At 37.2% G+C, this 18,143-nt stretch overlaps 1 protein-coding gene across 4 annotated transcripts in view; it reads right to left on the minus strand.

The window, feature by feature from the left end:
- Positions 1-395: 395 nt before the first annotated feature.
- LOC105323047 (connector enhancer of kinase suppressor of ras 2) overlaps positions 396-18,143 on the minus strand; it is a 35,265-nt gene continuing 17,517 nt past the window's right edge. For 2 of the 4 annotated variants that reach the window (XM_066070506.1, XM_066070508.1), the window contains exons 11-20: positions 16,549-16,604; positions 13,747-13,801; positions 13,093-13,135; positions 11,641-11,792; positions 11,168-11,244; positions 8,960-9,028; positions 8,645-8,724; positions 8,190-8,279; positions 2,305-2,522; positions 396-1,216 (exon numbers count right to left, since the gene is read on the minus strand). In XM_066070506.1, the coding sequence (XP_065926578.1) occupies positions 1,112-1,216; positions 2,305-2,522; positions 8,190-8,279; positions 8,645-8,724; positions 8,960-9,028; positions 11,168-11,244; positions 11,641-11,792; positions 13,093-13,135; positions 13,747-13,801; positions 16,549-16,604 (945 nt within the window). In that variant the 3' untranslated portion in view covers positions 396-1,111. Of the gene's footprint in view, positions 1,217-2,304; positions 2,523-8,189; positions 8,280-8,644; positions 8,725-8,959; positions 9,029-10,273; positions 10,757-11,167; positions 11,245-11,640; positions 11,793-13,092; positions 13,136-13,746; positions 13,802-16,548; positions 16,605-18,143 lie in introns of those variants that run through there. The other 2 variants (XM_066070507.1, XM_066070510.1) reach the window with 2 other exon arrangements.

The following is an 18,143-nucleotide window of genomic DNA, read 5'->3' on the forward strand; positions in this document are numbered from 1 at the left end:
TTAGTGCATTGTAAAGGACAAAGTGCTTACTCAAGACTTGATATAAAATTAATACTTTTTATTGTGATTTGTTATTTTGGAGAATCTTAAAAATAAAAACTTTCCTTTTTTTACACATCCTACTATGTATTAAAATGTAATAATTTTTATTGGAAATCATTGTGTTTTGTCTGTATTTATTCATATTTTGTAAGTTTTGTTTAAAATAAAACTGAAATTTCCTTTCATTGGTCTTTTTATTTCAATCATTTAGTCAATTAATATATTGTATAAAGGTTGCCAAATGATAGTTAAAATAGACATGACTGAATCATTGACAAACAATGAAAGCATGAATATTCACGACCGCGAGAACTTGCTTATAAAATGTTATTGTTAAACAGTATAAAAGTAAATCAGTCGAACACATTTATTTTATGAATATTCATGGCAAATGAAATGAAGTCAATTAATCAAACAAACAAAACCATGGATATTCATGATCATTAAAATAAGACCCTTGCCCACCAAATAACATCGACAGATAATAATAGATTTTACATATTTAGGCATCAAAATATCTAACCAACAGGCGAGAGTTGCACTGCATATCATTAGCATATCAATATCATTAGCACTTAGTGTCATTCAGTTACAACCAGACCATTTCATAATTCAAAAAGAATATCTTAACATGGACAAAAGATTCATATTTTATGCTATATGTATATATTACTTACAGAAACAAAGCTACATACATAATGCAATCATTAATAAAGGTCGCAATTACATTGTAATTGGTCCATTGCACATCTTCCAATAACATATCATATATTAATTTGTTAATCTGAATCCACTTTCAGTCAAATCCCATGTTTCATATCAAACAGATTATAAACACGTCCAAACTATCTATGATGCTCAATGCACTCATTTTCTCATCCAATAATACGAACACACAATTCACAAAATTGAAATCAAATTACACAGTGTTGATCCACAACCAATCATGCTCCGAGTTTCATTTAACCATACGACTCCCATCCAATAGAATTTCATGTACCATCCTGTCATGTTTTTATTCAACATCTAGATTCATCTCAGGTTTGCCTTATAATTACTACGTGTACAATCAATGTGTTTCTTCCGTGTGGTTCTCCTTAAAACTTCGTAATAGTTCCTTTTTATTTCCACCTTTTAGTATATTTTCTAATTCCTGAAGCTCTAATTCTTTGGCCTAAAATGAAGCAAAATCGGATGTTATTGATTCATGATTATCATAGTACTAAGAATTAATCTGTGATGGTTATGCCTGCTTGTTTACATGCAATGTTTTTATTTGCATTCTGTCTGATTTTTTTTTTCTATTTTAATTTAAATTATTCAATATACCAAATGAACGGTCTTTTGATGTTTTTTTTTGTGTGCTCTAAATAATACAATGTACATGTACCAAAACGAACGCCATTATACTAAATAATAAAATTTTTGGAAGTAAAAATTGTCAAAAACTTACTCAGAAATCAAAAGTCATATAATGATATTAAATGTACATTAATACAGCTAATTTTCTGATTTGCTCTTAGAGTAAACTATAAATCGTAATGAGAAAGAAAACGAGATAACTGTTTTGTGTTTCTTAGGTACATGTAAAAGGAAAACAACATTTAAATTAAGTATATCAATGACTTATCAATCTTCTATAATACATATTATTATATTCAAAAAAAAATTCACATAAAATATTAAAGACTAAATTTTATGTTTGTCATTACTTGTAGTCTATTTTTGTCAAAATTTGTCAGGGCTAACAGTAAAAGGGTCAGGGCTAGTAAAATATTGCTGAGGTAGCACGACTGGTCTAGTTATTAAAAAACTTAATGTCAAACCCTGTATTATACTCCAAAATAAATCACATTAAATTCTGTCCCTATTTATTATTTCCGTCAGTTATCGACGATTTTTAATTTAAAAAACCATACCTGTCAATTAATTCCCTTACTATTTTCATTTTTCACTGTGTACTGACACTTGACTAGCTAGAGAGACGTTTCAAAGAATTAAGGCTATTTCATACCACTGAATGAACACCATTTGAAATCTCCAGTGTTTATGAAAATCAAATAATTTAGAAAATGTGCCGCATGAATATCTCTGAACAGAGCAAAATAGGTCAACATGGTCATACCCTATTTTCCCATAAAATATAAGGATATATTTTTTTCTCCAATAACAACTTGACGTTTGATGTCATTCTTTTTTCACTGTAAGCGATTGTATTAGAAAATAGTTAGATCTAAGCCACCTTGTGCATTTAATTATCACCTTCAACGTTCTCATCAGCGAGTGTTTCCGCTTGAGAGTCTCTATACTCTCAACGGGCGTCTCGACAGGGGCGCCGTCTGTAGGTAAAATGGCGCTGGTCCTCTGTTTCCGCTTGTCCTTGCCGTCAAACGTCAGCTGTTCCTTGTGGATGTTGTCCATGAGACGAGTGAGGTCTCCCACACTTCTTGATATCGGAGCGGGGGAGTCCACGGCATCGTCTACATACAAGTAAACCAGTTATCATAAGAAATTCAGTTCAGGAAAAATCCAAGTAAGACAATAATACAAAATTAAGTTCAGAAAAAAAAGACAAGTCAGGTATTTATATAAAATTCAGTTCAAATACAATCAGTTAGCCTTTAATACAAAATACAGTTTCAGAAAATTTAGTTCAGAAAAATTACAAGTAAGCCATTTCTATCAAATTCAATTCATGGTTATCTAAAGGAGAAAATAATCTTTCGTCCGTGGGATTTATTCTTCCTGCAACTAAGGGCCTCAAACTGTCTACTAAACAGTATTTGACATACTAGTACATGTATATCCATTACATACCGAGCACGGTCATACCTGTACTGTGGCCAATACTCTCCAGAGATTCTACACTAGTGTTGTAGGCCCTGCCTGTACTGTGTCCAATACTAGTGGTGTGGGCCCTACGATAACCTGTACTGTGTCCAATACTCTCCAGAGATTCTACACTAGTGGTGTGGGCCCTACCTGTACTGTGACCAATACTCTCCAGAGATTCTACACTAGTGGTGTGGGCCCTACCTGTACTGTGTTCAATACTCTCCAGAGATTCTACACTAGTGGTGTGGGCCCTACCTGTACTGTGTTCAATACTCTCCAGAAATTCTACACTAGTGGTGTGGGCTCTACCTGTACTGTGGCCAATACTCTCCAGAGATTCTACCCTAGTGGTGGATTCTACACTAGTGGTGGATTCTACACTAATGGTGTGGGCTCTACCTGTACTGTGACCGATACTCTCCAGAGATCCTACACTAGTGGTGTGGGCTCTACCTGTACTGTGTCCAATACTCTCCAGAGATTCTACACTAGTGGTGTGGGCCCTACCTGTACTGTGACCAATACTCTCCAGAGATTCTACACTAGTGGTGTGGGCCCTACCTGTACTGTGACCAATACTCTCCAGAGATTCTACACTAGTGGTGTGGGCCCTACCTGTACTGTGTTCAATACTCTCCAGAAATTCTACACTAGTGGTGTGGGCTCTACCTGTACTGTGGCCAATACTCTCCAGAGATTCTACCCTAGTGGTGTGGGCTCTACCTGTACTGTGACCAATACTCTCAAGAGATTCTACACTAGTGGTGTGGGCCCTACCTGTACTGTGACCAATACTCTCCAGAGATTCTACACTAGTGGTGAGGGCTCTACCTGTACTGTGACCAATACTCTCCAGAGATTCTACACTAGTGGTGTGGGCCCTACCTGTACTGTGACCAATATTCTCCAGAGACTCTACACTAGTGGTGTGGGCCCTACCTGTACTGTGGCCGATACTCTCAAGAGATTCTACCCTAGTGGTGTGGGCCATACCTGTACTGTGGCCAAAACTCTCCAGAAATTCTACACTAGTGGTGTGGGCCCTACCTGTACTGTGACCAATACACTCCAAAGATTCTACCCTAGTGGTGTGGGCCATACCTGTACTGTGGCCAAAACTCTCCAGAAATTCTACACTAGTGGTGTGGGCCCTACCTGTACTGTGGCCGATACTCTCCAGAATTTCTACACTAGTGGTGGATTTTACACTAGTGGTGTTGGTCCTACCTGTACTGTGTCCAATACTCTCCAGAGATTCTACCCTAGTGGTGTGGGCCCTACCTGTACTGTGGCCGATACTCTCCAGAGATTCTACCCTAGTGGTGTGGGCCATACCTGTACTGTGGCCGATACTCTCCAGAAATTCTACACTAGTGGTGTGGGCCCTACCTGTACTGTGGCCGATACTCTCCAGAGATTCTACCCTAGTGGTGTGGGCCATACCTGTACTGTGGCCGATACTCTCCAGAAATTCTATACTAGTGGTGTGGGCCATTCCTGTACTGTGGCCAAAACTCTTCAGAAATTCTACACTAGTGGTGTGGGCCCTACCTGTACTGTGGCCAAAACTCTCCAGAAATTCTACACTAGTGGTGTGGGCTCTACCTGTATTGTGACCAATACTCTCCAGAGATTCTACACTAGTGGTGTGGGCCCTACCTGTACTGTGACCAATATTCTCCAGAGATTCTACACTAGTGGTGTGGGCCCTACCTGTACTGTGGCCGATACTCTCAAGAGATTCTACCCTAGTGGTGTGGGCCGTACCTGTACTGTGGCCAAAACTCTCCAGAAATTCTACACTAGTGGTGTGGGCCCTACCTTTACTGTGACCATTACACTCCAGAGATTCTACCCTAGTGGTGTGGGCCATACCTGTACTGTGGCCAAAACTCTCCAGCAATTCTACACTAGTGGTGTGGGCCCTACCTGTACTGTGGCCAAAACTCTCCAGAATTTCTACACTAGTGGTGGATTTTACACTAGTGGTGTTGGTCCTACTTGTACTGTGTCCAATACTCTCCAGAGATTCTACCCTAGTGGTGTGGGCCCTACCTGTACTGTGGCTGATACTCTCCAGAGATTCTACCCTAGTGGTGTGGGCCATACCTGTACTGTGACCAATACTCTCCAGAGATTCTACACTAGTGGTATGGGCCCTACCTGTACTGTGACCAATACTCTCCAGAGATTCTACCCTAGTGGTGTGGGCCCTACCTGTACTGTGACCAATACTCTCAAGAGATTCTACACTAGTGGTGTGGGCCCTACCTGTACTGGGACCAATACTCTCCAGAGATTCTACACTAGTGGTGTGGGCCCTACCTGTACTGTGGCTGATACTCTCCAGAGATTCTACACTAGTGGTGTGGGCCCTACCTGTACTGTGACCAATACTCTCCAGAGATTCTACACTAGTGGTGTGGGCTCTACCTGTACTGTGGCTGATACTCTCCAGAGATTCTACACTAGTGGTGTGGGCCCTACCTGTACTGTGACCAATACTCTCCAGAGATTCTACACTAGTGGTGTGGGCCCTACCTGTACTGTGACCAATACTCTCCAGAGATTCTACACTAGTGGTGTGGGCCCTATCTGTACTGTGACCAATACTCTCCAGAGATTCTACACTAGTGGTGTGGGCCCTACCTGTACTGTGACCAATACTCTCAAGAGATTCTACACTAGTGGTGTGGGCTCTACCTGTACTGTGGCTGATACTCTCCAGAGATTCTACACTAGTGGTGTGGGCCCTACCTGTACTGTGACCAATACTCTCAAGAGATTCTACACTAGTGGTGTGGGCTCTACCTGTACTGTGGCTGATACTCTCCAGAGATTCTACACTAGTGGTGTGGGCCCTACCTGTACTGTGACCAATACTCTCCAGAGATTGTAAACTAGTGGTGTGGGCCCTACCTGTACTGTGTCCAATACTCTCCAGAGATTTTACACTAGTGGTGTGGGCCCTACCTGTACTGTGGCTGATACTCTCCAGAGATTCTACCCTAGTGGTGTGGGCCCTACCTGTACTGTGGCTGATACTCTCCAGAGATTCTACACTAGTGGTGTGGGCCCTACCTGTACTGTGACCAATATTCTCCAGAGATTGTACACTAGTGGTGTGGGCCCTACCTGTACTGTGACCAATACTCTCCAGAGATTCTACACTAGTGGTGTGGGCCCTACCTGTACTGTGACCAATACTCTCAAGAGATTCTACACTAGTGGTGTGGGCCCTACCTGTACTGTGACCAATACTCTCAAGAGATTCTACACTAGTGGTGTGGGCCCTACCTGTACTGTGACCAATACTCTCCAGAGATTCTACCCTAGTGGTGAGGGCCCTACCTGTACTGTGGCTGATACTCTCCAGAGATTGTACACTAGTGGTGTTGGTCCTACTTGTACTGTGGCAAATACTCTCCAGAGATTCTACACTAGTGGTGTGGGCCCTACCTGTACTGTGGCAAATACTCTCCAGAGATTCTACACTAGTGGTGTGGGCCCTACCTGTACTGTGACCAATACTCTCAAGAGATTCTACACTAGTGGTGTGGGCCCTACCTGTACTGTGACCAATACTCTCCAGAGATTCTACCCTAGTGGTGTGGGCCCTACCTGTACTGTGGCTGATACTCTCCAGAGATTCTACACTAGTGGTGTGGGCCCTACCTGTACTGTGACCAATATTCTCCAGAGATTGTACACTAGTGGTGTGGGCCCTACCTGTACTGTGACCAATACTCTCCAGAGATTCTACACTAGTGGTGTGGGCCCTACCTGTACTGTGGCAAATACTCTCCAGAGATTCTACACTAGTGGTGTGGGCCCTACCTGTACTGTGGCAAATACTCTCCAGAGATTCTACACTAGTGGTGTGGGCCCTACCTGTACTGTGGCAAATACTCTCCAGAGATTCTACCCTAGTGGTGTGGGCTCTACCTGTACTGTGACCAATACTCTCAAGAGATTCTACACTAGTGATGTGGGCCCTACCTGTACTGTGGCCGATACTCTTCAGAGATTCTACACTAGTGGTGTGGGCCCTACCTGTACTGTGGCTGATACTCTCCAGAGATTCTACACTAGTAGTGTGGTTCCTACCTGTACTGTGGCCGATACTCTTCAGAGATTGTACACTAGTGGTGTGGGCTCTACCTGTACTGTGGCCGATACTCTCCAGAGATTCTACACTAGTTGTGTGGGCCCTACCTGTACTGTGGCCGATGCTCTCCAGAGATTCTACACAAGAAGGGCGGGCACTACCTGTACTGTGTATGATACTCTCAAGAGATTCTACACTAGTGGTGTGGGCCCTACCTGTACTGTGGCCGATACTCTCCAGAGATTCTACACTAGTGGTGTGGGCCCTACCTGTACTGTGTCCAATACTCTCCAGAGATTCTACACTAGTGGTGTGGTCCCTACCTGTACTGTGTCCAATACTCTCCAGAGATTCTACACTAGTAGTGTGGTCCCTACCTGTACTGTGTCCAATACTCTCCAGAGATTCTACACTAGTGGTGTGGTCCCTACCTGTACTGTGGTCGATACTCTCCAGAGATTCTACACTAGTGGTGTGGGCCCTACCTGTACTGTGACCAATACTCTCCAGAGATTCTACACTAGTGGTGTGGGCCCTACCTGTACTGTGGCCGATACTCTCCAGAGATTCTACACTAGTGGTGTGGGCCCTACCTGTACTGTGTCCAATACTCTCCAGAGATTCTACACTAGTGGTGTGGGCCCTACCTGTACTGTGGCCGATACTCCAGAGATTCTACACTAGTAGTGTGGTCCCTACCTGTACTGTGTCCAATACTCTCCAGAGATTCTACACTAGTGGTGTGGGCCCTACCTGTACTGTGGCCGATACTCTCCAGAGATTCTACACTAGTGGTGTGGGCCCTACCTGTACTATGGCCAATACTCTTCAGAGATTCTACACTAGTGGTGTGGGCCCTACCTGTACTGTGGTCGATACTCTCCAGAGATCTTACACTAGTGGTGTGGGCCATATCTGTACTGTGGCCGATACTCTCCAGAGATTCTACACTAGTGGTGTGGGCCCTACCTGTACTGTGGCCAATACTCTACAGAGATTCTATACTAGTGGTGTGGGCCCTACCTGTACTGTGACCGATACTCTCTTCAGAGATCTTACACTAGTGGTGTGGGCCCTACCTGTACTGTGACCGATACTCTCCAGAGATCTTACACTAGTGGTGTGGGCCCTAACTGTACTGTGGCCGATACTCTTCAGAGGTTCTACACTAGTGGTGGATCTACACTAGTAGTGTGGGTCCTACCTGTACTGTGGCCGATACTCTCTAGAGATTCTACACTAGTGGTGTGAGATGGATGGTCCTCTTCGTCTGAACTCTCGCTGTAGTAATCGTCTGTGAATAATTACAAGTCATTACATTAGATTGGAAAGAACGTACAAAAAAATATCTTTCCACACAATTTTCAATGAAAAAAAAATTTTGATAATCCAATTATGTAATTAACAATACCCTGTATTAATAAAATTAAAATGGAAACTTTTTTCTGATGTACGACCAAATGCCCGATTTCAACTTTTATTAATGCAATGACAATTTTTTTCTTAATTGGTTAAATTTTGATAGAAATTGTTACATTTATGTATAACTGGCCTTTTTAAATGCTCGAATATCTATAAACAAATTCTAGCTATTTCTGTGCGTTTTTGTCTATAAAAATCAATTTTCAGGCTACTTTGACCGACAAAAGTGATACTAACTTGATGCACTATGTTCACCATGCTTTATCACTTTGGGTGGAGAAAAAGATATTGCAGCTAACCCCATCTTGTTCATCCATCTGTAACAAACAGACTCAATAGTAAGTATCAATTTGACGCAAATAATTTTTAAAAAAGTTCAAACCTCTTTATCCGTTAAAAGAACGTGTGAAAAACCAGAAGAATTCTGTGTTAGCCTGCTACCACATATTATTATATAATTAAGCAATACATGTATTTCTTTCTAAAAAAATAATAAATGGTAAAGAAAAAAGTGGATCAAGCAGACTTATTTAACAACCCTGATTTTCTTACTTTTTCATGTCATCTTGTCGTTCCGACGCAAAGATAAAAGACGTTCCCAAGTTGTGGACTTTAAATGCGCTGTTAAAAAAGTATAAAACGTTTAGTTGACTAGAAAAAAATAACGGGACAGTACTGTGGTACTTGTGTTCAGCGCTGTCAACAGAGGTTTACAGCACAGTAAACCGAGATTTACAGCACAGTAATCAGAAGTTTACATCACAGTAAACAGGTTTACAGCACAGTAATCAGAAGTTTACATCACAGTAAACAGGTTTACAACACTGCAAACGGAGGTTTACAGCAGGGTAAACATGAGTTTACAGCACAGTAAACAGAGACATGATAGCGACGTGGGTAAAATAAGGTGGTATGATAAAGGATATAGAGATGATAAACGTGTGGATACAGATTTAAAAATTTAATGTGAATATATTCAATGGGAATTATTTTTAGAACCAATGACAGGGAAAATGATGCATTTTGAATAATATTGTAATCTTTAGAACACAAAGATGTAAAAATTAATTTCACATTCCGATGTACATTGTACAAAGAACTTCATATAAATCATTAGTATTTATTCCTTTTAGTGACTGTAAAATATACAAAGCAACAATGCAACATATTCTAGAGCAAATAAAATATATAAAAAAACATGATGCAAATGACAGATACCGTTAGTAAAACATGCTACATATTCAAATAGTTCTTCCTCTAGTTACTTCTTAAGAGTGATATCTCTCTCTCCAGCATATGCATTTCATATGCTATTGAAAAACCGATAGTGTCCTTACGATAACTTGCTTTGATACCTGTTAAATTAATGTTACAAGCTTTTAATAAAACGGCACCTGTTGAGAATCGCTTAATTATGTCAAGTATACTAGCTAAATTATGACAAGTTCCGAGTTTCTCAATGTACCAAGTTTAAAAAGCGGATCTAAAACTTCTTTCAAAAATGCTTACTTAATCATATTAAGTAAAACATACAAAATGAAGTTACTGTAGTTATTTAGAAACTAAATACAACTCAAAATTCATTGTACTGTCAAGTATGGATGTTTCTCAATCTCCCAAATACACTACATACTAGTGTTTGTGTGTGTGTGTGTGTATATATATATATATATATATATATATATATATATATATATATATATATATATATATATATATATATATATATATATATATATAGACCTCAGTAAGCATCTAGAACTCTAACGGTGCAAAATATTTAAAAAACTTATATTAATGAAAAATAAAATGCACATCTTAATTACATTTCTTAACAATTACTATCGTAAAATAAAGTGCTTTATATATAGATGTATAAATTGTATAATAATCGGGCAATTTTAAGGATTTTTTTCAACTAATATATCGCATTCAATATAACTAAAAATATGAAAATACACACGTTTCAATAGTCATAAAAGGAGCAAGACAGGGCATGAACCAAATAATAAAAGAGTCATTCCAAAATTACTGTAATTATTCAGAAAGAAAACGCAATCATAACACTCCATTCTTTCTACTAACTCGTCTGCCAATTCAAAGCATTAACTATCACAAATAAGATTTTTTTAAAAACAATTTGAAAAAAAAAATTAATTGAAAACAAAGTGCAATTAAAAAACTTAAAATTAATTGAAAACAAAGTGCAATTAAAATGGTAAACATGCAAATTAAAATAATAAAAAAATATAAATAAAACAAATAAGGACATGCATTATTAGCCGCCTGGCAGTTTGACCCAAATGATATTAGTGCGACCAGTAAACAACATCGATTACTTACTATGGGCTTTTCATATGAGCAAAAAGAACAAAGAATACATTTGGGATATTAAGCCATTACTTTGTTATATTTTTTTCCACATAACTAATCAACAGTGAAAAGTTAGGAAACCACACAACTAAATGATTTAAACTGAAAAAAATCAGATGGTTTAAAATAAAATATCAACGTTAAATTAATGCATTAAAATGTGAGCTCGTGTAAAATTTGTGAATCAAACCTCAAATGAAAAAAAAAATACTGAATTAACTTAGTATTAACTATAGGTTTGTAAACGCACACGATCTATAATTATTTTTAATTGTAACGTTAGTAAAATAAAAAACCCGCCAAATAGCCATTAAAGTTTATGATATTAATCCCTTTCAACAAACACCTTGCCAACTATGTAAGGACAGTTTTGATTGGTTAACTTACAATTTTTTGGTTTTTACTTCCGGTGCTGGAGAAACTTGGAACGCGGGTAAATGTAGCACCCCTTCTGCCTTCAGATCCTACAAAACATAGTTACCACTGCAACAAACGTTTCATCTATTTAACTATTTTTGTCAATCCTGAAGACGAGCTTATGACGTCACACCTTGTAACGCGTAAATTTAGAACAGAAACTGTAACGTTTACACTAAAATATAAAGAAAACTAAAATTTCACCAATTAATGCTTTCTTTGAAAACCTTTTAAATGTGTTTAGTGTGGTTACCTATGTTGCACAAAATACATCAATTCTTAAATTATTTAATAATTTGATTGTCCATTAAAAATGCCTTACTGAAGAATTGTAAACATTAAAATCAGAAAAAAAATAGACCAAAATCGTGACCATGTCCCTTTAAGAAAAATAAACAGCACTATATTTTTTTTTCTTTAGCATGGTCCCCTGTAAGCGTTACCTCTTGGTCGCGGTAGAAGTACATGTTGTACTGCTTGATGACACACCAACGCTTGGCCCAGTGGCTGGCCATGAACCCGCCCTTGTCCCGCTTCTTGTAGAGCCATCCCTGACAGTCGCCCGTGCCCAGGTCCTTACAGCTCACCCGGCGGTCTGTCCAAAGGACACACAGCATAAAACCACTTATACAGCCACTATAAAACCACTTATACAGCCACTATAAAACCACTTATACAGCCACTATAAAACCACTTATACAGCCACTATAAAACCACTTATACAGCCACTATAAAACCACTTATACAGCCACTATAAAACCACTTATACAGCCACTATAAAAACCACTTATACAACCACTATAAAACCACTTATACAACCACTATAAAACCACTTATACAGCCATTATTAAACCACTTATACAGCCACTATAAAACCACTAATACAACGAAACCTTTATTCAATCAAAAGATTTTCATCCTGTATGGGTTATGAAAAAAGTTGTCAAATGGACACCAAATACAAGGTTAATACGCAATCTAATTAAAATTAGATCTTATATCCGCTCACGTGCTTACTGCTTAGTGAAGCGATCGTACGTAAGCGGATCCAAGATCTAATTTAAATTAGATTGCAAGGTTACTCAAAAATCTTTATCAACAAGCTTATGAGGATTTCCATCCCTGCGTGGACATTGGATTATGATTTATTGCATTCTCTCAATATGCCACAAAAACATGGTACCAAATATATATTTGTCGCTGCATGGTTTGCAAAAAATCTTACTGCATGTCATTGCATGTCGAAGAGACATAAAAATCAAATATAAGCCGATTCAAAGTTAATTCTAACGTTACCCGCGCGCGCAGTAGGTTTAGGAGAAATTGTCGTTTGAAAATAAAACAAACAATCCTAAATTTTCAGTTTGATTTTTTCCAGTTTGATTTAACTTTTTGCATGTAATATACTGCACTCTGAAAAAATATGAAATGTCTTGCAGTTGAGCAGACAAACTAACGTTCGTTATTCATTTTGTCTGCTCAACTGATGGCAGTTATTGACACGATGACGACAAAAACAATTTAAATAATTCAAATGAATGCTTAAACATCCTTTACATATTATTCTGTCAGCGGAAAAAGTTGTTTGTCGTTAATTCATTGTTCACAACTTAATTAATATTAACGTTCATGAATCGCAAACGATTTCCTATATAGTACATTACAATGATGTAAATAGATCCTCCCGACTTCCGGAGCTATTAATAGAAACAGTCATTCTCACTTCCTGGATTGCGAAACAACACCTTCTGTATTCAGTGTATACAATGTACGATGTCCTAGAATTTTATTACATGATTTCCCACTTTATAAAAATCTTATTCCGTCAGAACTATAAAACAGAAACGTGGGGGCAAAGTCAAAGACATAAATTTACCGTTACATCTTATACTTACCTACTCGCTTGGCCTTCTTCTTTGGTCTCATCACAACAGCGGGCTGAAATCAAAACAAAACTGGCGGTAACTGTATAGCGTTACTGTAGTAACACGGAAGCTAAGTGATGCGCCGGAAGTTCATTAATTAGAACGCCCTAATTACGTATGATTCTGACATGAATCGATTCAATGGAGACAGTGTCATTTCATATCGCTACTTCTACAGTACTACATGTATACGTGCGATGTGGGGGCTGATAATAGAGAATTTATTTACGAAAATCATATAGTAAGATGTTACTTGGTTATTTCAGTTACAGTGTGCATCTGGGTTGAATTCCCTATGACAAAAATGTGAACTTTAACCTATTCAATTTCAATAAATCTTATCAAAACCGACTTTGTTAAACTTTGTGTAATAATGTGAAATCGACCTCTGCTACATGTACAGCATCATGACCAAGTTTGACATTGTAAAACATGGCTTCGACATAGTTTGACCTTCTGTGACAATATATGACACTGACACCACGTGACATATCTTAATGACATTGGTTACATGTGACATTGTAAGACATTATGTGACACAACGTATGACGTTTTATGACGTTGACATCATGTGACACAACGTATGACGTTTTATGACGTTTACATAATGTGACACTGACTGACCTCTGTCGTGACCGGAATCTTCTGGACGACCCCGCCCACCACAATCGTCTTATAACTGAAACACAACACAGACACAATCTTATAATACACAGTATATATACACAGGTACCTGACAATATATATCTTTTTGGTATTGAAAAAAATACACCCCCTATTTTAATGGCGTTTATATTTTCTTATTTCTAATATATTTTCTTGCAATGAAAAAACGTCAGGTCCTTACAGATGCGTGCACTATATAGCAGTTTGTTTTAGGACATCATACTATATTCAAATCAACAGGTCAATTTTCGTTATAATACTGGTTTAAAATTTTTTATATTCATGTATTTTTTAATATGAAGTTCATCACAAGTAATCATTTAAAATGTTGGATAACAAAATATTATAACAAAATATTATTTGTATATAAGTAGAGTAAAACAGTATACATAATACCAGTAATTATTATAAAGACCTAATAGTCACTCGATCGAGATCGAGGTTTATTTTATTTATTTTACATAAAATATCCGACTCTTGAGATATCAAATGATAAAAGAAAACATTGGGTTTTCTAAATAACAGCCGATAAATTTAAGCGACCTTTGTAGCTGTCACCCAAGAGGAAGAACCGCCGACGATTGTGACTTTATCAGATTAAATAAGCCAATTTTAGACTTTTATATATACTTAACACCATAAATACAGCCCTAAAGGAATATTTGATGAAAGAAATCTTTGGACATTTCATAATACTGAATTTTCATTTTATTTTCTTTAATAAAAATTCTTTGAAATATAAAGCCCTCGGCAACCTCGAAAGGCGAAGAGTTAATTGCAGATTAAATATTGCAATATCTACTTTGCACGTAAACAAAACCACACTACTTCACATCTCCCGGCTTTTGGGTGTGATCTATTAGGGATTTTAGAGGCAAGTTAAGTGGCCCTGGACAAATGTTGTAAAATGTCTTTCATTTTTTCAATGGGGAGTGGGGGATGAAACATTGTTTTCATGCGATATCTTAACACAATATAACTACGGAAACAAGCCGAATACTAGGGCACAATTTTGTTCTCGTTAACTTGCAAGTTGCTTTGCATGCATGGTCGGATGACAAGTGCAGTTCTACGATATGACGACCCGATTTTTTTCCATAGAGTTTAAAGCTTAAATATATACATGATATTTAAAGACGATAATAAATACGCACTGACTTATAAGGTAATAGTTGTTTTAAAACTTGTGTATGTCTTTACATGTAATACAAGTACACTTACACAAACTAGAAACTTTAAACTTGATTAGAAAAAGTACACAGTAGCGAAAGTATTTTAATTATCACTGGTAGTGGACACCAATTAACATAATTACGTAGTATACATCTGACATGCTTCAGTGTGTTGTGATCATGCACTTTTACGTCTCCAAATGCCCCCCCCCCCCTATATTGACCGTCTTCAAAATATCCAATTATCATACCCCCCCCCCCCCAAACCCTGTTTATATATTTTACAATTAAAAGTTATTGGAACAAACCGACCTGACCATCTCTAAACTATATGATTTTGTGTCAATGTAATAAACAAAAAAATTCTTTTGGTCATAATATCAAATACTATAATATTAGACGAGATAGATTTATGGGGGAAAATCTCAATAAAACTCGCGTGAATTATATAAAACAATCCACGTACAATGTGTTATACTTAATATTTACTTACAGTTGTAAGTCCCTGTCATTCTTCATTATGATATGCTCGTCAACTGACGTACTTATATACATATAACTGCCCTAGACAGGGAAACAGCTTTTACTTAAGTTAAAAGGAAGTATATATATAATTTCTTTCTTTCTTTTCACTTAAAACATTTGCTGTCATGTCTGTGAAGCTCATTAAATGAGACCTAACGGGCAGTTATAGAAAAGTCGCGGAATTTGAATATCTATCAACAGCGTATTGGATTGGGAGATAATGCCCTTTTTTAAACAAAAGAAGGAAAAGTCGGATATCTATCTCTAAAGTTCAAGTTCTTTTAAATTCGTGCAAAATCCTTGCTAACCCGGAAGTGGACTTGTTTTGCCTCGGTATTGTGAATATCGAGCCACGGCAATTAATGGCTGTATCAAGTTTCCCTTAATATACTGAGATAAGTGTCTTTCACTTCTTTTTTTCCCCAAGTTATTGTCGGTTTTATTCCTCATGCATTCTATTTTAGATAATGCATTTTCAAAACGCCAAGTACTAACTTAAAGATAAACTTAATTGTACATGCTTTTAAATTATACTAGTAATTGTTTTTCCTCACACATACAATGTACATTTGCGTTCAGTCCATCAAAATGAATATAAGTGCATACATATCGTCTACTTGTTCAATAGTATACATGTAAATGCATATGGCCAAGGTGTAAATTTTTAAAAACGCAGGATCAAAAATTAGAAAACGAAAAAAAACCCAAACAACCAGTCATTAATTTACATTTCACATTCAATTTTTCTCGTTTTACAGAATTTTTGTTTTTATCGAATGAAATAAAGTATTAATAATAGTCCTTTACTTCATTCATATGTAATTGGTTAAAGTAAAATTCAGTAAACGACAAGATTTTTTTTTCTAATTACGAATACATTGATCAAATGTGTACGCTTGGCCACGGGCTATATTCATATTCAATGTTTAACACTGATCTATAGACCCGAGATATCAATTCGTTGAATTTTAATTCGTATATATCAAGCTCCTCGCACATGCACTTTTGTATTATCAATTTTATATATTATCAATCATTGAGATATCATACACAATGCCCCTACCTGATTACATCGCCTTGTTTTGTCGATGCCGAAAAATTCACTTGTTTGTTCCGATTCTGAAAAAAAAACACGATACCGAGTGAATTATCTAAAAGACAGTAATATGTCCATTTGCTTGCTTATTTTTCAATTTCACTAAATGACTTGTTATTTGTTACGCAGAAATGGAAAAACAGAAATGGTTTTTAAGGCGCGAATGTAGATTAACATTATTAAAAACTTAAAGCAAGATTTCAACATTATGTGTTTATGAATCAAAGCAAATGAGTTTTAAGCAAGTCTACAGATACATTAGAAATTATGACTCCTTAGAGAAATATGAATGACTAAGCCGATCACGCTGTCCAGTGGCTCACTTCATTAATTATAAACCGGTGTCCAGACATTTAATATATACATATGTACACATTCACGTGTCATGGGGTCACCCCCTCAAAGCAATATGAGCTGTATTTTTTTTTTTTAGAATTTTATTCTGCTGGAAAAACATGCTAGTACGCTAAGTCTGTATGTAACTTAAACTTTTATGATAAATAAGATTTGAAAAAAAAATCATCAATTTTGATCAGAAGAAAGATTACTCTTCTAAGGAATACATAAATAGTAGTTCAATTTTTGTACAGGACGACAATAATTCAATTTTGCTTCAATTAAGGCTTCTTAACGACTTTTCCCACAAAACTAAGGCTAACAGAGATTAAAAACCATTATATTTTTTGTCGTTATAGTAAAAAAATAACATTTTCGAAAAAAAAATTTCGGCATAAAAATTGCAGCTCATGTTGCTTTAACTATCGCAAAATGCAGATGCATAATTCAATAACGCGGCTTAAAAAAACGCTAGATATTACCACTATAGTACTTTGAAACTAAAGTTATCAATTACATAGTTTCAAACATTGTTATAATCAAAACTTGTAAAAATGCATACCAGTAATCGAATGTTATTTATATTGTATAGTTAATAGTGATTCTTAACAATTAGGTAACAGTATGGAGTATAGAAAATAGCTAGCGTTCTCCGAAAACTCCGGAAAGTTATTTCGTGAGTAAGGTGTACCAAATGTTTTGAATAAACCGATGGGGGTTGATAGAAATAAATCCAGCTGCATGTATTTCTTGTTTTATACATGTAGATAATCGTTAAATATCACAGCAAAAAAGGTTGACACGCGATTGGATTTTTCCGATTTTTGATTCGCTCTCTAGCTTTGCGATCGCTTACTACAATATAAATGAGAAATGTTTGGAAGGGTGTCCAAGTAGTGCAGTGAACAATTTACTCGCTTATCACCGCTACCACCCGAGTTTGATCCCGAAATCAAAAGTGGTTGAATGTGATATGGTATAGCGATTGTCCGCTTTGGCACGCGGGTTTTCCCCGGGCACTCTCGCTTCTTCCCACATCAATGACCCCCTCACGCTAACGAAAAATAAACAAGTTGTAAAATAGGTCAACGTTGACTTGGGCTCGAACCTGCAGTCTTCCTCTTTATTTTATCACACTTTTACCAGTTGTTGCAGAGGCTATAGAGAGCATATAAATGTGCAATATTGCATTAATTGATCCACGAATGCCTGTATTAAAACTCAAT

The sequence above is a fragment of the Magallana gigas genome, chromosome 9 (assembly GCF_963853765.1).
Source record: "Magallana gigas chromosome 9, xbMagGiga1.1, whole genome shotgun sequence".
Classification (NCBI taxonomy): domain Eukaryota; kingdom Metazoa; phylum Mollusca; class Bivalvia; order Ostreida; family Ostreidae; genus Magallana; species Magallana gigas.